This window comes from Clinocottus analis, unplaced genomic scaffold (genome assembly GCF_023055335.1).
Source record: "Clinocottus analis isolate CAN_PGR_092001 unplaced genomic scaffold, fCliAna1.0.p SCAF_8, whole genome shotgun sequence".
Classification (NCBI taxonomy): domain Eukaryota; kingdom Metazoa; phylum Chordata; class Actinopteri; order Perciformes; family Cottidae; genus Clinocottus; species Clinocottus analis.
Genome location: NW_027176240.1, coordinates 20,021,920 through 20,046,381, shown reverse-complemented (window position 1 = coordinate 20,046,381; position 24,462 = coordinate 20,021,920). Strand labels below are relative to the sequence as shown.

At 42.9% G+C, this 24,462-nt stretch overlaps 1 protein-coding gene across 1 annotated transcript; it reads left to right on the top strand.

The window, feature by feature from the left end:
• Window positions 1-1,426: 1,426 nt before the first annotated feature.
• slc2a15a (solute carrier family 2 member 15a) lies at window positions 1,427-21,534 on the top strand. The gene is made up of 12 exons (XM_068568137.1): window positions 1,427-1,471; window positions 3,736-3,834; window positions 6,607-6,767; window positions 8,719-8,843; window positions 9,650-9,795; window positions 10,335-10,467; window positions 11,168-11,355; window positions 15,633-15,743; window positions 16,216-16,317; window positions 17,682-17,757; window positions 20,265-20,392; window positions 21,121-21,534. The coding sequence occupies exons 1-12, from the start codon at window positions 1,427-1,429 to the stop codon at window positions 21,373-21,375; spliced, it is 1,569 nt and encodes a 522-aa protein (XP_068424238.1). The 3' UTR covers window positions 21,376-21,534.
• The last annotated feature ends 2,928 nt before the right edge of the window (window positions 21,535-24,462 follow it).

Here is a 24,462-nt window from a genome sequence, read left to right as displayed (position 1 = left end):
CCCATTGTGTCTCATGAAGATGCTAAAGACGGCCTTGTCAGTATCAAAAGCCAGGGGGCGTGGCACAGCGTCGGTGTTTGATGCACTGGAAGTGCAGGTCTTCTGGTCTCAAGTTCACCAAAATGAATCCACATTTCACACGAGAAAATCTGAATCGAATGACCCGATAGTGCTCGTATCCCTTTCTGCAGTATCGCTGTGCTCAGACCAGCTTGTCATATTTACAAATGCATCGTTCCGTTTGAATTGTAGGTTATAAGCTGGGTTGTTCGTGCCAAAGGGCGGGATTTTACGAACAAAACCGGCCTTTCATGCTTCAGCTGTGAGGGTAACGTCATCGGATTAATACATTTGCAATGCTCAGGAGGTAATTAATACCCACTGATCAGAAAACACTGACTTGCTTCTCTCAACTGCAACCCAAATAATGTGCAGTATCCTGATCACTTACCTTTCTAAAAATAGCAATAGCACTGCAACATAAGTCAAAGTGTGATCAAAAGTGAACTGAAAGGACGGATGCAGGCTTCATCCAGTAACGACACACAGCACAAAACACAATCATCTACGGAGCAAACCATTATGGTGTGTTCTGGATATTGGATGCATTTTTTTTTGTTTTGTTTCTGTTCATTTGTGAATTACATAAACCTCACCACCCGCTCAACCTCCCCCTCCTTCTCACGCATACCCTGCACTAATCTTCTCCTACTTTTCTTTTTTATTCACCCTTCCCTTACTTCTTGCCTCTCTTGAAGCGACGGCTTGTGGTTTTCACCTCACATCACCTCCTTTTTTGTTGGTTTCCCTTTTCACACTGTCCTCTCCCTTCTCCCCTGTCTTCCATCATCTCTACTTTCCTTCTTAAAGTTACTTTTCATCCCTCCTTTTTCAAGTCCTCTCTTCTCTCATTTCCTTCTCATGTTCTGTCCTGTCCTCTTGTTTTTGTCCACTTGTCTCCTCTTCCTCTCCTATCCACCGTCCTCTTCTTTTGTTTCCTCTCCTCCTCTCGTTTCCTCCCTTCTCTTTCCCTTTCCTTCTTTGCTCTTGTAGCCTCCTCTTCTTCTCTCTTCCTTTCTCCTTTCATTGTTTCGTCCTCTTAGTTGGTTTCCTCCTCCTCTCCTCTCTTCCTTCCTTTATAAATTCACTTAGTTAATTGCTTCCAGCAGGCTTTTCTCTCGCTCTGTCACGCTGCCCTGTGTCATGTGATGACACTGTGTGGTCTTGTTATCGGGGGCCCGTGGGTTGCTGCCGGGCCGACGAGAGGCCTGGAACAGTTCACGTGAACTTGCATGACCACTTTGACGTGCACAGCACGGCGGACGCTGCGTGACCAGGCTCAACACTGCAGCCATGAGATCCTTTGCAGTGTAGACAGGAGCGCTTCTTCTTTTCACCGTCTGGGACTGGAGGACAGATTTCCTAAATGGCTGAGGAGGTTTTAATTCCATCGTCTGGGAAAAGCTCATCGGTAAGTTCAGACCAGTCTGCATGACTCGGGTCAGATCCAGAGCCGGGGCGTCAGCTACCTGATCCGCTGTTGTTGAAGACACAGAGACCAAGCAGCTAATAGCATTTACTGCCTACTTTCAAACTTTTAGTGGTACTGATGTAGAAGATATGTGGCTGCACTCAATAAGACCGTATGAGATATTCAATGAAGACCAGCACAGGTAATATCATAAACTGTACTACGCTGTAAATACTGTTGAAGAAATATGAGGCAAAACTCTTTTTGATTGTCGGTCAGAGTCAAGGATGCAACTAATAGTTATTGTGTAGTTTACAGCCAGTTACACTGCAAGCAAATCCGTGTCTCTGAACCAGATATATTTTATGTTAAATAAGTAAATACGGTGATTGTCATACAACACACACATGTGTGTGTCAGTCTTACCAGCCAGGAGTTCGCTGTTCATTGTTGTTCATGCATCTTGCGTTACGTAGGCACTTACATGCTGTTTTAAACCCAAACAACAATCTTATCCTAAGTGGTTTTGTTCCATGAACTTACTTCAGTATTTCATGATCTTTTCAAAAACCTAAACAATTGATTTTTTTGCCGAAGCCAAACTAAACCTATTCCACTTTCATGCCAAGTCCCACTCTGTTATAGATTCAAATATCTGTGCCAGTCTTTCTCAGCCCAACATTTCCAGACATTATTCACATGTTCTTCCCAAATGCCGGCTCTTTCCTCATAGTTTCTACCTTGATATTTGGAAGTTTGGCTGGACATTTCTCCTCGTGACCAGATGCAGATCCCACTGCGAGTAAAACGGTTCAGCCTTTGCCTTTCAGCTCTGTCGGCCTTGGCAGCCGGCCATGCCCTTTGGTTTGGCTGCACTGAGGAATGTGAATCAAACAAGGACTTTTTAGAGGAGCTTTATTCCAAATTAAGCCTTTCACTTTTTAAGAACAACTAACATTTTCTTCTGAAACATGAAATGAGAACAGACATGTTCGCTGAGAAGTTTCTCATCAGAGAACTGGACGTTACTCGCTGCTGCGAATGAGCCAATCATTGGGTAGTTCGTTGCTAACAGCTAACGCACTATGCTAACGCTATGCTCAAAGATGCGCCAAAATCGATCCCCATATTTGGGTTTTGATTATCGGCCGACACATAATGAGCGTGCCTCGTCTTTGTTGTTCTGCCGTTATTCATTGTAAACAACCAAAGAATGAACAACTGAATGTAGCATGTTTCCTTTAACTTGAAATGACGGGCGTCGTCAGCGTGACATCACCCGTTGGTTTGTGGACTGCTGTTTTGAAGCCTTGATTTGTCAAAGTATTTTTGCTAACGGAGGAGTTGCCCCGTACTGGTCAGTCAAGAGTATACAAGTTTTAAGACACTTTCTCACTGGTTTCCACAGGTTGTTTCTGTTGAGGTACAGTTCCTCTGAGAGGTTGTGAGGACCTCGGTAATAAAGGGGCAGAGTCCGTGGGACCTTGTGTACAGCGGTCAATGGCGTTTGAAGTGTAAAAGTGGGGAGCAAAAGGATGAGCAAGACCTGTTGTCCTCGTAATTTCTGCTGAAGACGTCACCTCGCGACTTTGTAGTCTTTCTAATTACGGATTTTCTCGACAACATGCAACTCTTTTGAGGCGCAAAATCATCTTTCAAACCGACAAAGGGCACATGTGGAATTCATGACACAATTCAAATGGGATCAAATAATGACTTGTCTCTCTTAATGACATGCGGTGAGGTCGTTGCTGGTGAGGCACCGCCTCTTTCAGAGTCACCTACACCAATATTTATGAACATCGTGGAGTAGCTTGAATCACTGTTCAATGAGCAGCTCGCACAGTAACTACTGGTTGTTTTTCATATCAGCATTCTTTACACACACATAGGTGAGGCTCATATTTGATTCCACCAATGTGTAGCTGCTCAGAGAAAGAGCTCATAAATTAAATCCATTCGTCTTTTTTACAAAATAAGGTCCCACGCTAGTCAACTAATGGACGCGGGACTTTGCCTAACTCTGTGGAGAGACTGTGATCACTTTTAGCCACAAAATATAATTACATTTCTGCTGAAACGTTGTATTTTCTCAAGCTTAATCTGCTCAATGAAAATCTTTTGAGCGTCTCCATCTTCTAGCAAGACATGACTGGTTAGTACACATCCACAGCTCAAGATAGGGGTATTTTCCTTATTTAGTGCTTGTCCCCCCCCCCTTAAGATAAAACGTACCTAACACTTCTCTGTGTCCTGCTGCACAGCAACTGACCGGCTCCTTGTTGGCGGTGGCGTTCATTACCTCCTTCGGGAGCTCCATGCTTTATGGCTACAACCTGGCTGTGGTCAACTCCCCTGCTGTGGTAAGACGAATGTTCATGCACACACACACACACACACACACACACACACACGCACGCACGCACACACAAACAATCACAATGACGTTAATTTGTAGATCTCCAGTGAAATAACAAAGAATAAAACAAGAGAAAAAAATAATGCTCTCATCGGTCATGAATATCATTAACTAGAAACACTCAATTCCCAAAGAAATAGTTGGCTGCCGTCCATTTCTGAGTTTTGGTATTCAAGAGTGTTCTGCCGTTTGTTTCACCTTTTCTGCACTGGTTGGAAGTGAGATGGAGTCACTTTACTCCATGCCTCCGTCAGGAGCTAGAGGAACTACTGGATCCACATGAGATCACCGTTATTGTCCTGATGATGGATGAGGACTGTAAATAAATGATGTATAGCGTGTTATACAGTGTTGCTATTTAGTCACATGTCCAATGTCAAGATGTGTACCCTTGACTTGAGTGAAAGTGTGTTGTTGTTTACTCATAGTACAACAGGTTTTTTTGTTCTGACTTTATATTTTTGGGCCGAGAGAGTAAACTTGTTAATGGGAAACTTGTGAAAAATCAGTTTTTTACAAATTAAAATAAAAGCCCAAGAAGTTAACTGTATCTTGACAGAGGAATCAAGATAACGCTGTTTTTACCTTTTCAAAATAAAAGCCACATAGAGTAACTCAACCCTAACAGCACGCTCAGGACACGTCTCTGTCTTTGTGTGTGTGTTGTGTGTGTGTGTGTGTGTGTGTGTGTGTGTGTGTGTGTGTGTGTGTGTGTGTGTGTGTGTGTGTGTGTGTGTTTGCTGTATATCTGCCAACATGTAGTTGTATATGTTTGCTGGACACAGACGAGGGTGTGTGAGTAGCTGATGGAGATAGTAAGTATGCGTGTGTGTGTGTGTGTGTGTGTGCGTGTGTTTACATGACGTACAGGACTTTAAGGAATGCAGTTCCTGGCCCAGTCAGTGAGAATAAGTGGTAGCTTCTCCATTCATAATTTCACTCCAACTGAAAGTAAACAGCAGAATAAAATGATCAGTAGTCACATTTTCACTTATACTTAAAAGTCAAAAGTGTTCCAGAGGATTAACTATCCTCAAAAAAGTAGATATATTACACCACTTGTGTTTAGAATGAAGTTAAACAATGATTAATTAATGTAAATCACGGGATACAAGTGAGTGAATTAAAGATAATTGATATTATAATAGATAAGATCTGATAATAACCGGGAGTCCAAGACACTAGCGGCCGATGTTTCTGCTCAGACCTTGAGGCCGATGAAGCTGATGAAGACTGGGCGGTGATGAAGAGCAGTAGGGGCGAGCATAACAGCAGCACGAATTAATTAAAAGGAGACAGCAGCAAGATGATTGACATGTGTGAAGGAAATATGAGTGAGCATGCGTGAGACCAGTAAATGGCTGCACGTATGAGGAATACACAACAAGCCAAAGCGTATATAAGTCTAGTATTCTGAAGTCTTTGACATCAGAAGTCGGGGGAACTCGTGCCTTCACATGGTAACCTGATTAGGATGCTGAGGTCCAAAAAAGACTTTGAGATTTGATTAGAGCTGAAAATGTGCGAGTGAAAAAAAGAGAAGGAGATAAAGAGAGAGTGTCAGCACTGGTCTCGTGAAACAAGGACATCTTGGCCCACATGATAAAACATGGTTTGCTGTCTTTTATCAGGAAGGAATGCTGTCTGGCTCGAAAAGGTGAAATTGACTGTATCCTCAACTAATAGAGGATGAGGATTAAGTCCTTAGTTCACGTTACCAGTAGTATGTGGGGGAATGACATACACACGTTTTCCTATTGCATACGCAACCATCGGTCTATTATACTGTTTTTAATATACTCATACAACTCATACAATAGTTCTGTGAAAGGTTACTCTTAATGTTTCATATATTCTGATCTGGTCATCTGATCTGTGGTTCAGTGGGAGAACAGGGTCGTCCGTCAATCAGAGGATCGGCGGTTCGATCCCCGGCCCTGCGTGTCCTTGTTGATGTGTACTGTGAGAATGTTGTCTGATGATTAGATGGTCCTGGTGGTCACGTGGCACCTTGCATGGTAACCCCGCCCATCAGTGTGTGAATGGTTGGAAGACGAGCTCAGCGCAGCTCATTTACCGTTCATGTAGACTGTTTCCCTTTCATGTTCCAAGAGCATGATTGTCAACAATGATGGGCTGGATCTCAGAGTCGAAAATAATAATGTAATGGCTGGTGAGGAAGAAGTCAATGTGTGAATATGAGTGGTGAACCAGTGAGAAGAAATAAGTGTCTTCTTGGTGACTGGGTGCTGCAATTTTCACCTCCTGCCAAAAAGAAATACTTGAAATGTTAGTTGTGTCTACTGATGGTTTGATGACTATGTTAAAGTCGCCTCATATTGTGACTGGGCATTTGCAAATGTTTGACATGGTTGGAAAAAAGGAAAGGTGGGAACAGATTGTTACTGAGTTATTGTTGATTGATGTGTTATGATTAAATCAGTTATTTCAAATACACTGGCCTACCTCTCTTTGTTTTGTGTTGTAGAGAGAAAAAAAATCCACTGAGATTATTCATGTGGCGTCTTATTGGCAATAGTTGTTTGTTTTTGCATAATTTCTCCTGGATACCGGTCATTATTTGGATGATGAATGATGAATTTTAATAGCTTTTCATTACATCTGCCACCTTATACACCACAATCCTCTCATGACCTCCCCTACCGCTTATCTCCTATCTCCTACCTCCTGCCTCTGCACTCCCTTCACCTCTCAGTACATAAAGGACTTCTACAACCAAACGGTGCTGAGTCGTAATGGAACAGGACTCAGCGGGGAGACCCTGACCCTCATGTACTCCCTCACCGTGTCCGTCTTCGCTATTGGCGGTCTGCTGGGCTCCGTCATCGTGGGCATGCTGGTCTCTCGCTTCGGCAGGTAAAGAACTACTACACCAGTCCGGGTTGCTTTCCTTTATTATTACATTAACCCGTTGAAAACTGTGGAACCGATTTTGTCGCGAGACTTCTTTTTCCTTGTGTTTGAGTCGTCACAGGAACCCCAAATTGATTCCAACACTTGTATTTTGTGTATGTATTTGTTCAGCAAAGTCTTGGGAAAAAAATGTATATCTGCAAAAAAAAATATTTTTTTAAAAGATATTTTGATAATAACTATGAATATTCAGCAGGATATGAGCCAGAATCCCTAAAAATGCCTCCTCGAGCAGTTAATAAGAGACCCTTTTGGAAAAATTAGGACCTGAAGAAACGGAATCTGCAACAAAAATCACAATAAAACAAAGCATCGGCATGTTAGGAAGGAGTTTCAGTCAAAAATGGAAAAATTACGTATTATATGGAAAAAGATGAGGCATGCTGGGACTTAAAATTGGCGCGAGAGGATTTTTGCGCACGGTTAAACTAAACTAAAAGTTCAATAATGTGGGTCTTAAGCTTGAGGGTCCCAAAGACAGTATTTATATATCAGAGCATTTGCAATAATCACTCCAAATCAATAGGGGGGTGTGAATGGAAACAGCTGTGTACGCAGGTTTGCAGATTCTTTTCTCCCGTATTTCCCTGTTGTTTCCATTCTGTCTGTGGATTGATGAAACGTGGGAGGAAATAGAGTTGGAGCCCAAAGTCCTATTTACAACCATGAAAGAAGTTAGCAGACTAAGAAACCGTTCCATCGTTCCATCTCCTCCGCTCAGTTTCAACACTATGGACAGAGCCTCACCGACACCAGCGCCTCCTAAAATGTCAAAATGATGCACCGATTCTCAGACAACTGCAAAGCAAACGTTTACCTGCTTAAAGGGAAAATGTAGTGTTGTATTTCAGGATAGTTTTTGACTTCATCTGTCAGCGTGAGGTCACAGACTTCCAGAGTGATAAGTCACAAGCTAACGTAATCCACTTCAAATTACCATTCCCTTAAAAAACGTTAGTTTTCATGGAAACTACATTGTTTGTTTCTAGTAGAGTCCAGCATCGAGCAGGGGACTTGTCCCGAAAAGCCTGAAAGAGCTGTATTTTAAACTTGGCTCTGCTTTTGTCCTGACACCTTACCCAATAACCCCCCGTAGACCGCCCAACCAACGGGGTGGATAGTGGCCAATTGGCACTGCCGGCCTGAGAGACACTCAGCAGCATCTGGTGCTGACACCAACACCGACACCTGAACACTCACCATTAGCGCGCGGTCACAGCGAGGAACATACCAAACACTTTTTAAAAGTTCGGAATATGGCACTGATCAGCACAGACCCGTAGTGTTTAATACACAGACTAAAAATAAAGAAGATGACACAAGTTTAGGGAGTAAGGCCCCCCAAACACCGGCACTGAAGGCACCAGACCAGGCCTTTATCAATCCTGCCCTGTCCTCTGGATTCAGAGCTGTTGCTAACCCCGCCCCCTGGCGTCCCGGTGTCCTTCAGAGCACAGTGCCTCCTCGTCCCTCTCTGCCCTTCCAACGTGTCCTGCAGAGGAAAGTTCTCCTAAATTTCAATGTGAATCACCAGAAAGCTCCATCCGTCTCCACTGTTTCATGGAACTTCAGCGGACATTTACATGCAAATGAAAGCCGGCAATTTATAATCCCATTTACAGGCCGATCACACAGCAGTGTTTTATGGTTAATCACGGTTTATCGCCAACCTTGTGGGCTGTGTTAGCGTTTTACGGCTAATCGGGATTCATACACGCATACGTGTCTATCATTATGACTGTGTGTGTATATCAGGCGAGAAGGGGGGGTTTCTGCCATCGACCACATACTGCTGCTGTCCTCACTGTTTCATAAAACTCTGGGTCATATGCTTTTATGTATATTCATAATGTCTGCCCACTGCTTGTGTATGTGTGTGTGTGTGTCCTTTCAGGAAAGGCACGGTGGTAAATACAACGGTGCTGGTGTTTATTGCCGGCTCACTCATGGGCTTCAGCAGGATTTGTGGTTCGCCGGAGATGGTTATTGTCGGCCGCTTCATCACGGGGATTCACTCAGGTACACAAACACACACACAGACCTCTGCATCCACCGGGGCATGGACACCACACACACAAATGTATGTGGACACCACGGGCGGCGACCTTCAGTTCCAATGTCGAAGTGTCTCAATCTTGCATTTTCTGTAACGGCCAGCAGGGGCGACTCCTCTGGTTGTTTATGGCCTCAAGTCTTCTTCAATGCAGCATAATGTTCATTTAGGAAATGATGCTCCTTTTAGAGTCAAACAAAAAGCAGGGTGTGCCTCATTTGAGAACCACTGCTCGAGGGCGTGGCTATCTTGTGATTGACAGGTTGCTGCTGCGAGAACCGTGTAAAGTCTCTCTATGTCACAGTCCATCTATCTGTTCAGGTTCAAGCAAAAAAAAAAATAACACTCATCAGGGTTTGCAAATAATCCTCTTGACCCGCTTCTGCCTTCTTTCCCTCTGCCGCCTGCGGCGCCACCCGGGTGGGGTGAAGGTTGCGTCCCCGGGCCCTCCGAGTCGCAGGATCTCCGGTGGGATGGAATCTAATCTTTCAAGGATGTAAACTTCTACTTCTAAGGAGTTCAGCTCGCTCATAGTGTATATCAGCCACTAGTGTACAAACAAGTACACAAAACACAGAGGACGAAAAAGCTGCTATTTCGCCGCCATTTCTTTGATTGGTCACGGTCAGGCTGTGTTTGAGTGTCCACATGCTTTTGTCTGTATAGTGTCAGCCCCTCTCTTGGCTGATGGGTCAGATACAAACGTCAACATGTATTTGAAATCTGTGCATTCTTACGTGGATCTTCTTCCCTGCTTGTTATTTCCCTGCAGGCATCTCGCTCAGCGTGGTCCCAATGTACCTGGGCGAGATAGCGCCTAAGAACCTGCGAGGCTTCCTGGGTCTGGTGCCGAGTATCTTTATCGGCACCGGAGTCTTCGCCGCCCAAATCCTCGGCCTGCACGAGCTTCTGGGAAAGGTAGTCAAACATTATCGTCCCTGACGAAGGATGTCTAGGACGGATTCAAGTTGACCTGATATGTCCTGACATGGCCACCATTTATTAGAGATGTATCACGTTTTTCTCATAAACAATCTATGTGGTGTCTACCGATTCAGTAAATACACACACACACACACACACACACACACACACACACACACACACACACACACACACACACATGTGTGTCGACGTCTGGTTCGGTGAAATGAGGTGACCTGTCCTCTAGCTGGGTGTACCAGTGGGTGGGGTGGGTATGTTGAATGTTTGTATATGTCACGAAAAAGATTTAAAACAAACAAACAATGGAAGTGTCAGTTGAAATGCATGTTTGCTATGTTATGTGTCTATCGATATTTCCAACTTTAAAAAAAAATTAACCAAAAAGAAAACACTTTAAAGAATATCACTGTATCACTGACTGGAAGTATTTTTAATGAAATGTTGTCATACAGCTGGGACCAGATTAAAGCTCAGCATGTGTGTGAGCATGACTGCGTTGTTTACCATTACAGGAGGAACACTGGCCCCTGTTTCTTTCCGTCATAGTGGTACCCACCTTCATCCAGTTGATGCTGTTACCATGGTTCCCGGAGAGCCCCAGGTACCTGCTGATTGAGAAGCACAACGTCCATGCCACCATCACAGGTCAGTGAGAAGGCTTGCCAACATTATATCAACATTTTGGGCAATCAAATTAGAGTAATTGTGCATAAGTGGCCGAATCAAGAGTTGAGTAGTACATTTTGAGACACGCATTTATACATTGTGTCTTCCTTTACATAGGTATAGGCAAAAAAAAGATACAACTGTGTTCATCACGACTAACAACGAGAAAGCTGCACTAAGTAGAGAACAGATCTCCCCAAGCTGTATCAGCACCCAACACTGCTCCATTGTGTGATTGAATGAATGTATCCCACAACTGGCTCACCAACTGTCTAGACACCAATGGGCTGTTAGGCGTCGTAAAACACACATCATTCAAACTCTAAACCAAGCGGCAATTGGTTGGAAGTTGACATTTAAGACACGTCATAGAATCTTGCCAAAAACAAAATCAAACTCACAAGCTGTCGGCCCGCTTAGCAGCAGCTGGGAAGTGCTGATGTACTCAGTATGGTGTGTTAAAGATGCTGATGACTTGTGGACAGACTGACACCAGCATACTTAGACAGGCCAATGTTCTGCACCAACAATACTGTTTTCTTGGCTAGCTAGTTAGCTTGTCGGAATCAGCTGGCCTGTGACTAACGTCACAAGTCATGTGGACTTATGCCTCCGGTGTGTTCTTGTTTCTGTCCATAATGTGCCGTGGCCATGCTGCTTCCTGCCCTTTGTCTCGCAGCCCTGAAGTGGTACAGAACCAAGTGCAACATCCAGGCCGAGATCGAGGAGATGCAGGAGGAGCAGCGCTCCTTGTCGTCCGTGGAGATGCTGTCGGTATGGAAACTGCTCCTGGACGACTCGGTCCGCTGGCAGGTGCTCAGTGTGGTGGTGATCAACATCGGCATGCAGCTGTCTGGCATCGATGCTGTAAGGACTCTTTGAAAACTGAGTAATGTATTCACAGAAGAAGTGGGTGTTGGCGGGCTCGGCTGTCTGCCACATTTTGTCATTTGTGTATTTTTTTCTACACAAATTCAATTTAATCACTACACTGCTTGACCTCAGAGCAAATATGCTTCCATGTCAGACACAAGTTCGAGCCTTCTTTGGTCATAAGGAAAGACAATACATGTATGACTAAACCCTGCGCCAACCAAGTCTGCACGTACATGTCATCCAAAAGTGTTGCAGAGTTAAAAAGAAATTTGATCTCACCATGTGTCAATTGCGTTTACACAGCGACTATGAAACTTTTGGATCAATTTTCTGTGACTCTAAAAGCACGTCAGAGGCCTTAAGAAATGTTTGACCACACGTCATCATCTGTTGTCAATGGAATTCATTCATTAGCCAGCGCTACTATTGCAGCCATGACGGCAATCCAGTTTTGTCTCGTTTTGACAATTTTTTGCAAATAAACAAACCTTTTCGGGATCAGAATCAGAACTTTATAAGATATAAGAAAAATGGTTTGTCCATACCTACTACTGAACAAACTGTTTATGATGTTCCCTGATGAAAGACAAATGTTTCTAATGTTCATTAAAAAAAGAAAATAGATTGTTGTTGATACTGTTGTTAACTTTGCTGTTGCACCAGAGTGCCTGTTATATTGTTCTGATAACATTACTGTAAAATAAAAGCGCGCAATACACAAGTTTACATAATGAGATTCATCGCAATTAATCCCGGAAAAACCATGCGATTAATCACTTACATTTTTTCAACTTTGCCCAGCCCTAATGCAAACACTTTGTGACCTGTGACTATACTGGCATTTGCCTAAAAAAGGTGACCCAAAGTACGTTGATGGTATAAGTTACGTTGCTGCCTGGAGGGTGTTCCTAGGTTTAGCAGGTGTTTGCTGCGAAACAGTATCAACAAACATGTTCTGCTTCTATATCCCCTCTTTGAGCTCGTTTACCATCAACTGTCGGTTGCCAAATGGCGTCTGTTAAATGGAGTCTTTAGGCTACAGCGACGAGCAGCAGAAACTCCTGATGAAACGGCGTCAGATGGTTTGAGACAGTTCTGGCTCTTTTCCACTTTGCACTTTATCTCTCTCACTTTCCAAAGGTTCAGTTTGCTCTTTCCCTCCCTTTGTCCACCCAGACCACTCCTCCATGTTTCCACCGCTCCCTCATCTGATTGATATAGCTTATTAGACAAAGACACTGTGATGAAAGTAGGCCTAAATGATCCCTCATTGTTTTATAAGCCTCGCGAGGTCTCTTGAATGAAGCCAAAAGCTTGTGTCATCATTTTTCTGCCCGTACGATTAGCCAAATTCCTCCTCCGAATTATACCCCAGAGATTAATTAATTATTCAAATGATTACCGGGGCGCCCGGGCCAGAAAGTGCACACTGTAAGCACTGGAGCTGAACTCATTAGCACGCCCTTCTCCAGGCTGTATTTTTAGCTGCTAATTAGCTCTGCCGAAACAAAGTGGAGCAGTGCTGAAGCACGCACATACTGACAGCAGTGCTGAGGATGAGGAGGGTTATGGTGGTGGTGGTGGGGATGGAAACAACCATACTTTTAATAAGAAGGAAATGAATCAATCAATATAACCAATGAGGACGACAGTGATGCGGGTCAAGGTGACTTTGGTGGCCATGATGGGTATGACAGAGATGGCGGTCGTGGTGATGAAGATATCATCATCACACCAACCATCATAAAGCATCCAGTGTTCGCAGCTACACCTACTGAAATAATCTGCTGTAATTCGAAGACAGCCCACGGAAATCCATGTGTTGCTTCCTGTAAAGACGGAAGTTTATTTGAAGTGTGAATGTAACGAAATCCACACATCTGGCTGGACTTTTGTCCGGAAACGGCTGAAAAAAAGGAAGGGAAACATTTTGTAGGACAACGTAAGGACCGTCGTATGAGGATACGTCGCAGTGACCGAGGTGATTGTGGTTAAATTGATATTATTGGGAGCAGTGGTGACGACGACGAAGGTGAAGATGACAAACAATGACTGTGACGATGATGATGATGATGATGATGATGATGATGATGGTAGCAATGGTGACTGACAGATGCTTGAGGTGATGTTCACTTCTAAGTGCGTGTGACAGTTGGCAAGCCTTGGCACAGTTCCTGGCACACCACAGAATGTGTGTGTGTGTGTGTGTGTGTGTGTGTGTGTAACCGTTAATGCCAGCCGTGTGTTTTAGTGTACTTACCTACCTGGTCCTCTAACCATCGCCGTCTGCTGTCTCCAGTTTACACCCTTCCCGTCCTGTCCTGCTCCCCCTGAAGCCTCAACTTGAGTTAAATTGAATGTGAAGAAATGTCTGCCGTCTCTTTGTGGCAGCGCCGCGCCACCTGTGCAGAATGTCCTCCATGCTCGCCTCCTCGTTTGGATATTTGTATTTTCTTCTTCTCCAAGCATATGGCACGTTATGGGGAGAAACATTTTTCTTTTTTTTTACATTTGCTTCTCAGCCAAACCGTTCACATGGATGACTATTTAGCTACTTTGGGAAACTGTTCGCTCAAATCCAACATGTCCGCTACCGCGGCTTGGTCGGAGGCCTTGTGTGGTCAGGGACGCTTTATTGGGAATCCCACTGCTCTTCTTGGCGAGTCCTAGCCTTGTGCAGCACTCAAGCACTAGGATTGGTCAGGTGTCCACCTGTCCTGAACCAAACTACTTGAGGTCTGTGTGCAACCTCAACCAATCGTCACTGCTCAACTAAGCAGGGCTGTACTGGAATTGGATCAATCGATGGACAAAAAATGGACAAACATATCACAGTCCAACACTATTCAATCCCACCACTGAGTCCACTGCAGAGGGCCCAAAACATTTAGAGCCCGAATGCACCGTCAAGTTTCAAGAATGAGCTGGGGTCATTAATGCAAATTAATAAACAAATGGTATTAGGGGGGAAATAGTTGATACAGTATTCTCCAAAGAGCTCTAACACTGTGGGGACTTTTTATTTAGTAATGCTTCTTCTTCTTCTTTTGGGGACAAAACTATTATACACGTAAATAATACATTTAGTGTCTGAATTATACTGTTTTTGTCTCTAAAATAATCATCATTGAAGGAAAGACAAAACATGAACATAGCAGGTGAACTCAAACCTTTAACCGGCAGTGTAGATTTACACATTTTTTAAGGTTTCCTTACGCAACAAAACCTGTAGTTACTTTGGGAAAAGGGTTCAAATGAGTCATAATTTTTGGGGTTCAAATAAGTTTGTGTATTAATCAAACTGAAAATCCATGTTTAAAGTGGTATTTCTCCTCTAGATCAAGCTGCTCACATACACATTGGCGTATAGTTACCATAAGATGAGACAAGTCTGCTTCTGAACTCGCATACAGACTTTTTGTTATGACGGACGGGTCAAAAAACATCCAACTTTTCACGGTGTTCGTGTCCCGTGTTAAAGGAGAAGTCAACATTGACATATTTCAAGTCGCACACATATATTCACGTGTATATTTGAAGCTAAATCACACAGCGTTATGTGACGTGGGTCTACTTATCTTACGCACTTATTCTAAGCCAAATCACAATCTTTTTCTAAACCTAACCAAGATTAATTGTTCATGTAGTAACGAGGGGACATTGACACGTGCAAACGCTCTGCCGGAGGCGTACGTAGAGCATTGAACATCAGCAGGACGCTAGAAGCTCAGGGCCGCGGACCAAACACACATATTTGCTGATTTCAGAGCGAGAGAACGTGCTAGCTCTTAATGTTCAATGTTCCATGTGCCCTGTCACACACACACACACACACACACACACACACACACACACACACACACACACACTATGCTGGTAGAACACAATAGTTTAGAAAAGGCAATAATTACAAGTGTTTATTAACTGGAACTTCCTCAGCTGGTGGGCAGAGAATTAAACTGGCTTTAGAGTTTCAGTCTGACGTTGGCGAAAAAGACGTTGCTTGGCAGACATCGATGTGGAACACTTCAAGCAGTGGGATGCCGTTAGATACATGTTTATGAATTAAACTCCACCTGTTATTCGTGTTTCATCTGGTTTAATCAAGCTGAAAGGGAAAGATTGTGGATGTTTGGTGCGGGTCAGACTCATATAAACCTCTCTAGACATCACAAGGTCACACGGAACAACGATGTTTTTTATTTTCTGATCACAGCATCAAATGGATTTAAGCTCACTCATCTAAAGTGCTTCTTTCCCCACCACAGATCTGGTTCTACACCAATGACATCTTTAGGAATGCGGGTATCCCAGCCCCAGAGATCCCGTACACCACGGCAGGAACAGGAATCATAGAGATCGTCGCTGGACTCATCGGGGTAATCTAACGAATTAGAGAGGATTTGATGTTGTACAGTGTTTTTTAAATGTGTTATTGATTTATTAAGATACTATAGATAATATGAGATGGATATCAATTTCATGACGTTTCGAGTCGAGGGCTGCTTTTTATTCGTTTTGTTCATTTTGTGGTTATGGTTCAGGCCAATGGAAAGTCAACTATGCATCCACAGGAACAAGCAACAGTCAGAGCAAGTGACGGACTTTATAATATAGAAAAAGACGACTTTTGGTTTGCAGGTCCACCAGACGGGACTCTTAACTGTCAAGACCAGTGTTCGACAACGCGTCGAGGTTTTATGGCATAAACCAAACCGCTCGTTCCCAAATTGCCTTTCGGGACTATTTCACCAACTGCTGTGAGACTGTGTTGTTCCTGAAGACACATTATAGGACCCAGATGTTCCCTGTATGTTCTTGCATCTGTATTCACAAGGTCTCCTCCTGTAGTGTTTCTCCATAGAGAGGCTGGGCAGGAGGCCTCTGATGATCGGGGGGTTCACCATGATGGGCGTCTGCAGCGCTGGAATCACAGTGGCCCTCATTTTACAGGTGTGTGCGTGTGCGTGTGTTCCCCTAAAAGCCCCAAACCTTCCGACTCCAGGAATATGTGTGTGCAAGAGCAAAGAGACAGCGAGCAAACCCCCGTCTCAGCAGCTGCTAATGTGCCCTTTGAGCATCAGCTGATCTGCTCCGTCAGCCACAGTGGGAGTGTAGTTTTTCTCAGGGTGTGTTTAAAACTCTGAATCTGATGAAAATGACATATGGGTGCTTCCAGCTATTGCAGTCCCAGACTACCTGAGATGCACGGGTGCAAAAAATGAAACACTTGAAATTCATTCACCCGCGAACAGAAATTAAAGCAGACATTAAACCTCCGTCTTTGTTGTCGCTTCTCCTTCTCCACGCAAGATATGTTCCATCATGCTTGGTATGCTTAAAGGAACACGTCCTTCTCAAAAGGAGCATTTTTACATAATTCATCTCCTTGAGGAAAACATTTTCTCGCGTGTAGGGAGGATCACAAAACGGAGAAAGGACCACTTTCAGCTGCAGCAAAACATTTCACAGAGTCTCACACAAATCCTGCAGCATCATTTCAAGCCCATGCTCTTTTCACTAAAATCAGACCATTTTAAAACACTTCCGTATGAACAGTCGTTTCCGAAAGAAGTAGTGCACACAAGTGTTCTGGTATTCATTTTATATTCCTTCATTGTGGAGGCTAATGAGAAGTTTCCTTCCAAAATTCAAGGAACCATTCGATGATGAAGAGAAACAATTGATGAGTTTTGAGGGGGAAGTATTCCTTTAAGCCTCCGCAGTATTGTGCATGACTCCTGTTCCTGAAATTATTTTTATTTTTTTTGTCAAATGAAGCTTTGGGAGCTCATGGGGAGCACATTTATTTCCCTTGATTGTATGTTATCTTTCCCCTGGCCTCCATATGAAAAACTCTCTGTTTGGATCGGTTGCATCTTCTTGCTGCAGCAACACATTCACGCCAACACGGCCCTCTAATCCTGTTCAAACATAATCCCTCCAGGCAATCCAGAGTAAGTACCCCACGCTCACATGAGAGCACAGAAAGACACACACAAAAAACAAGTTATTATCACTCTTCTTTTTTTCTGTCGCCGTCCTTTCCTTCAAGTTACATCCTGTTAGGAGACGAGTGAAAGAGAGGGAGGCGAGGAAACGAGCAGAAGGAGAGGACGAACACGTCCCAGGTGTTTGAGGGGGAATGAGTGTGGGGAGGAACAGCTGTGTCTGCTTCACTTGCGCTCATCCGCACGCACCTTTTCCCCGGCGTGGAACAGCAGACATCACGTCGCAGGGCGGAGGAGGCGTCGGGGAACGGGTTGGCCCATCAGAGAAAAGAACTGAAATGTCCTGCTGCTCTTCTCCCCCCGCAGGCTCACATATCGTTCATGCGCTACGTGAGCGTCGGCTGCGTGGTCGGCATCATCGCCGGCTTCTGCATCGGCCCAGGCAAGTTTCTTCTACAATGCATGTTAATTAACGGATGGAACTCACGCCGTGCGCACACATACATGTGATAGCAGAGCCTCGTGCGTGGTTCTGCACGAACAACATCCTTCAATGCTGCAAACATGACACCATTACACTGACCTCCCCGGGTTGCATGAAGCTGTTCAGGGTTATTGATCACATCACATATGACCATATTCCAGACGCTTAACAGACGAAAAGCACAGAACTCAGCGCTCCCTTTATCATGAAACTAGTCAAATATAACGTTGAAGCGGTTCAGTTGTTTCGCACCCGTGTTGAACTGAATCTCGTCGTCGTTGTAAATTGAAGGAGAGTTGCCAGTTGATCCTAATTAGCGTGTAGAAACACCTGGCCAGGCCGCATTAAAAAGGCATGAGACTGCAGGGCCGTGTGCACACACGGAAACCTGAAACGCCCAAACCAGAATCTGGAACGAAAAGGCTGGAGCAGGACGCCAAGCGTTGTGAAAAACAACCTCAGTGGAGGTTCTTCTGCAGGGAGTTAACACCACACCAGGGTTTTAATACAAAGGCATCAGGAGTGGAGATAAAATAACTCTAAAGCAATGCATGGGATGCTTTTACTTGTTAACTGTTAAAGGGTTAATCTGTTTATTTACGTGTATAAGACGTAATGACTTAAAAAATTGAAATATGTAAAAATACCATGACAAACAATAGAACTAGTGTCGTTGAAATCCCATAATGTAGTACAAATTTAGAAATTAAGAGCAATAACCAATTATTTTGCACAAACACATTGAATGTGCTTGATGCACATCGTACCTCAGAACAAATCAGAAAATAATAACTATGTGTTGTATCACGTATAGGTCAGGTCTAATCTGCTGGTGTGAATACTCTATTTGAGTCCCAAATCTAACGACAGCCCCTCCCCGAGAAAACTAAACTAATGGAAATCTGTTGACGCTATGACAGCCGGGGATGCCACACCGTTGTAAATGAGCCAATCAGTGTTTAGTATATTGCCAACAGCTGATTCCAATTAGCCATCACAGCAGGACTTCAGTGCTCTGCATTTCCTGGATGGAACATGTGACCTTTTGGCCTTTTTTTTTTTTTTGCCTGGAAAAAAAAGACTTAAATGATCAGCTGTCAAAATAAATGAATTGTCAATTGAGTAATCAATTATTGGACGTTAGCGTTTTAGCTCCAATGTGCCGTCCTCAATGTGCTCTCTGTGGAATGTGTAGATGTTTTTCTGATTATTCCCATTGCTACTGGGAAAAACTATTGTTACTGGTACGGAGACAGTCATAGTGGATGGAGAGACACCACCAGAGGGAAAGGCAGAAACATCTAGATTCATACATTTCAGAGCGGATTGAGCTGAGAGGCGATGATTTCATTTCTTCAAGCGCAACAGAACTTAAGGTGGCAAAACAGCATGGCTGACATGGTTCAGGTTCAGGTCGCTGAGTGTTATTCAATGGCTCCCTCTGGAGGCCATACCTTAAGAATTATGAAGGGATTTATACACACAAACATACGTTTTGTGAAATCTGTAATGAAAACATTCATGTTACTTGATGTTCGTCCTACACTGAGTGATAAATATGCCTATTAAGCAGTTATTCATGCTGACTAATCCATGGCCTCCTGGAAGAGACAACTAATGCAGTTTTAATGGTAGAATATGATAATACAATATTAGTAATGTGCATTTTTGTTCATATATGAATCTCCTGTCTACACACTGGCCCTCGTCTTATCGGCTGGTTCAGTTCTCTAATGGTGAAAGAGATGATAAATGAACATGAATTATATTTTCCATACTCAGCCATTAAGAAATTTATCTGCACTTCTTCATATATATATATATATATATATATATATATATATATATATATATATATATATATATATATATATATATATATATATATATATATATATATACATACATATGTCTTTTTTGCACCTGTAGATTTCTAGAAAAAACATTAGATAAATTTTGCATATTTAAACATAACTTTTTAGAAAACAAACAAAAAATGTTGCCTTAATTTAACAAATCAACTGATTTCCTGGTGATATCTAATTGTTACATTGTTTTCCGTATTTACCTGTAGTGTCTACAAAATGTATATAATCTTACAATACGTTTTTATTTTCTTCTGCTGCAGTGATTTTCACCCAAATTCGTCAACAAAATAAAAACTATAATTCTGAACCTGGCTTTTTAAAATTCATTTATAATGCGTCATTTGCACATTTAATCATGAGACTTATTTTACATATAAATACATTAAAACAAATTCTGGGATTGGAGATTACGCATTTCTAAAAGAGAGCCTGCATGATGTGTGTATGCATGATGAAAAACACAATCACGTTGCATTGTGGGTCATGCAAATTTCTATTACAATGAGCAGTCCAACTTCATCAAAGTGGAATCCTACAGCCACAGAAGTGTGTGATTTGTAGTGAAGTGTTGTGTGTTTTGCTTTGTGGCTGTTCTAGCGGGAGTTCCCTTCCTGATCACAGCTGAGCTGTTCAAACAGTCCCACCGGCCGGCGGCCTACATCGTAGGAGGATCACTGAACTGGCTGTCGAACTTCACCGTGGGCTTCGTCTTCCCCTTTTTACAGGTAAAATCTACGTGATGTGCTGCCCCTTGAGAGCTTTACTCTTTCCCAAATGTTAATGTCAATGCTCTGGTTTTTTAATAACCAGGAAATCTGATCTGAAAGCTCCAATTAGAAACGAGGTGTGCCATCTGTAATGTTCCCCTTCACTTTGAGAACAAGCCTCTGCTGTGCGGCTCTCGCAGAGAGATCACACAGCAGCTTGGAAGAAGAAATGAAATTACAAACAGCGAGTTTGAATACAACTGTAAAATTGTGGTCGCTGATGTTATTGCCTTCGTAGTGACGGGGCAATAAGCAAATTGAGCTCCAAAGCAACAAAAAGAGAATAGTGGCAACAAAGATGGAACTTTTCACAGTGAATGCATGCTACTCTTTCTTTCCTGCCCTGTAAAAGGGTCAGAAGTGAGCTAAAATAGTATTGTGCTTTGTAGAAATCGGATGGAAATGGTGGAAGATCACGTACTCACTCCCAACTTGTCAAAGACTGACACTTGGGCAATGGCTCTCGAGCTTCTTGGCATCATGCCGGTCCTGCTTCTATTGACCCGAGGAAATCATGTGTTCTTGACCCTTTCCTTCAGCTTCGCTCTCTCTTTTGAGTCCCCTCTGCTGTTATCCAAAATAAGCATTTTCCCTGTGGATCAGTCACTTGTTTCATCTCATTTTTCTGTCCTCATCCCTCAATCTTTCCAACAATCCTCCTTCCATCTGCCACATCCAACCATCAGATGGCATTGGGGTCCTACTGCTACTTGGTGTTCGGCAGCATTTGTTTTTCCGTGGCCGTCTACGTCTATGTCGTGATCCCAGAGACCAAGAACAAGACCTTCATGGAGATCAGCCAGATGTTCTCCAAGAAGGAGGCAGTCGTAGAGACCCAGGGCCTGATCCACGTGGACCAGCTGAAACTGAAGAAGATGAACGGCTACGGTGGCTTGGAACATGCTTCACTGGAGTACGACAGCTCTTCGTCCATCCCTTAGCCCAGCTTCAGGTTCTCAATGTGACTATCAAACCATTTACAACTTCTTCACCATTGGACTGTTTTGATACGTAGATATGAACACCTGGACCCAGTGGGCAACAAATAATAGCATGCACTTGTGGAATTTGCAATTTCTTCGATCAATTTATTGTTTTAGTCTGATGGGGCCATTGTGTCTTATTTTCATGGCCGTCCGTCACAGATCTCAACTAACGGCTGAGATCTGTGTGCATCACTGGAAATAATTCTAAAAACACAAGCAGTCAGACATGTTAGGAACAAACCTCCAGGTTTGGCATTTTGACGGAAGATCTGTGAGTAGGAGCAAAAAAAAACAAACAACCCAATGCTTTCTTAGTTCAGCCAAGCCGGAAACTACTTTATTTACTTCTTTCTCTTATCACTTGAAACATTTCTCCGCACCTCTTTTGGTTTTCCCACTTCTGAATAAAAGCCCCAGAAACTTCCACTCAAACTGCTTCCTAGAGCGCCGCCCAAATACACAATACAATAGCTTACAGTAGCGAACTTTCACAAATAGTCTGGCGTGTAAACTTACGCAAGTAAACAGTGCACTCTGCTGCATTGAAAATTCCCTTCAAAATAAAAGCACAGGGTTATTTTTGTCCATGCAAACCCCCGTAACTCACTGAAAACGGGTCGGACACCAGCGTTCTACGAGGTGCCGGTGCCACGATTCAAAAACTAGTGGCAAAAGCCGTGGCATCTCGTAAAATTAGTGGCAACTGGTTGGGATGCCCTGGCATCTGAGGTGGAAACCGGAAGTGAACCGGAAGTGCCTCTAATTTGTGGCATCTGAGGTTGAAACCGGACATGCCTCTATGAGGTGCCGGTGCCACGAATTGAGCTTGTCCTCTCTCAGATCTGTTGCAGGTTATAAACTTATTTCCGATATTGACTGGCTGTACTTATCGTAGCTTAGCACAGTTTCTCCTTGTTCAATAAGGGATTATTAGCAACGTTCCAGGTGCTCACAAACACTCACAAGGTTGGCTTTCAAATAAAGTGGATAAGATAATCAGAATAATTTCTTTGTGGAACTTCAATGTATCAATGTCCAACCGTTTTTCCCAGAAAACTACTTATTTTTACCGAAATTACAGTCGTGGATTTAAACACGTGGTTAAAGTTGTAAATTAAAACAAAATACACCAAAACAACTTGGTTAGGTTCAGCAGAAAACATGATGAGTTAGCTTTAAATGACTGTTACATTATTTAAGCTACATTAAAAGAAGTGAACCGTGACTTAATTTCATATGGGACATGAACAGAGCTCTCCTTGGTGAAAGTCTTGTATGGACTTCCTCCCTAGACACACTTCCGCAGACACTCGTCGATGAAAAGTCGAATATGAATATAATATGTCACAATGCAGTTGTTGTTTCATTTCTTCTGGACTGCAATGTCATCATGTTCCCAGATCTGAACAATTACATTAACAAATACAGTTGAATCACAACTGTTGGACAAACAACACAAATATGACCTCAGTCTAAAAAACAGAATTGTGCCTTTTTAAACTTTCAATACTATTGTTCCTTTCTCATCAGTGCTTAAGTTGTACAAAAACCAACAAACAATAAATACAAACAACAAAGTTATCAGAGCTGGTGAACCAGTAAAAAAATGTCTTTGATGTGGAATCCCAATATGTTTGCCTGTTTTGACTATGTCATCATCTTTTTTATTTAAAGGTCATTTCACTTGGTACTATTTTTTTCCCTCATCATTTTTACAAGGACTCTGTACTGTAAAATGTGCTGAATAGAACAGTCCTGTTTGTTTGAACATATGGAAATATATATAAGAGTTTTTGAATTGTTTAAATAAAAATAATAAAATAAAATAATAAAAAGAAATTAAATAATATTGCAATACTTTGTCCTTGTGTGTGAACTGGTGGTTTACCATCTTTCCAGATGTCATATCCAGCACTGGGTAATATGTACAGTTATGAGAAAACTATGAGCTCAAAGATGTATTGACTGTGAAGGTCCTAAACTCAAACTAGTCCTCGCAAAGATTGATGAAGAGGTACACATGTGCACACACACACACACACACACACACACACACACACACACACACACACACACACACACACACACACGACCCTTATTGCCCAACACCAAACCTAGCTCACTCCTGACCCTCAGTGGTCAGAAAGGAAACTGCCCCACTCGTCCAATCTTATTAAAGAGGCACTTGCTCAGCTTGTTTTGTGTGTGTGTGTGTGTGTGTGTGTGTGTGTGTGTGTGTGTGTGTGTGTGTGTGTGTGTGTGTGTGTGTGGGAGTAATCATACCATTTAGAAAAAAATTCAGCGGTCCATGAAACTCACCGATGAATTACATGCGTTGTAAATCATTTCATGTGATGCCACTCACTCAATGCAATAGTATTGCTTTCAACTCAATTAAGTTATTTCACGCGGTGTTCTCCAAAAAGAGAAAAGTGGACAGAGGCAGCTACTTAGCACACCTGCCCCAGCCCTCCATGATCGAGCACCTTAGTCTAGTTAAGTCAAGATGTATCTCTTTCTTTCTTAGAACCTGAGGATCAGAACATAGAACCCTGAGATTAAAACACAGAACCATGAGATCAAAGCACAGAACCCTGAGATTAAAACACAGAACCATGAGATCAAAGCACAGAACCATGAGATCAAAGCACAGAACCATGAGATCAAAGCATAGAACCCTGAGATCAAAGCATAGAACCATGAGATCAAAGCATAGAACCCTGAGATCAAAGCACAGAACCATGGGATCAAAGCATAGAACCCTGAGATCAAAGCACAGAACCATGGGATCAAAGCATAGAACCCTGAGATCAAAGCACAGAACCATGGGATCAAAGCATAGAACCCTGAGATCAAAGCACAGAACCATGAGATCAAAGCATAGAACCATGAGATCAAAGCACAGAACCATGAGATCAAAGCACAGAACCATGAGATCAAAGCACAGAACCATGAGATCAAAGCATAGAACCATGAGACCAAAGCACAGAACCATGAGATCAAAGCACAGAACCATGAGATCAAAGCACAGAACCATGAGAA

Bases quoted from the DNA above. Each gene is read 5' to 3' on its own strand.
- slc2a15a (XM_068568137.1), top strand. From the start codon at position 1,427: ATGGCTGAGGAGGTTTTAATTCCATCGTCTGGGAAAAGCTCATCG. The intron at 9,796-10,334 runs GTAGTCAAACAT...TTACCATTACAG, and splicing joins TGCACGAGCTTCTGGGAAAG to GAGGAACACTGGCCCCTGTT. The intron at 15,744-16,215 runs GTAATCTAACGA...CTCCTCCTGTAG, and splicing joins TCGTCGCTGGACTCATCGGG to TGTTTCTCCATAGAGAGGCT.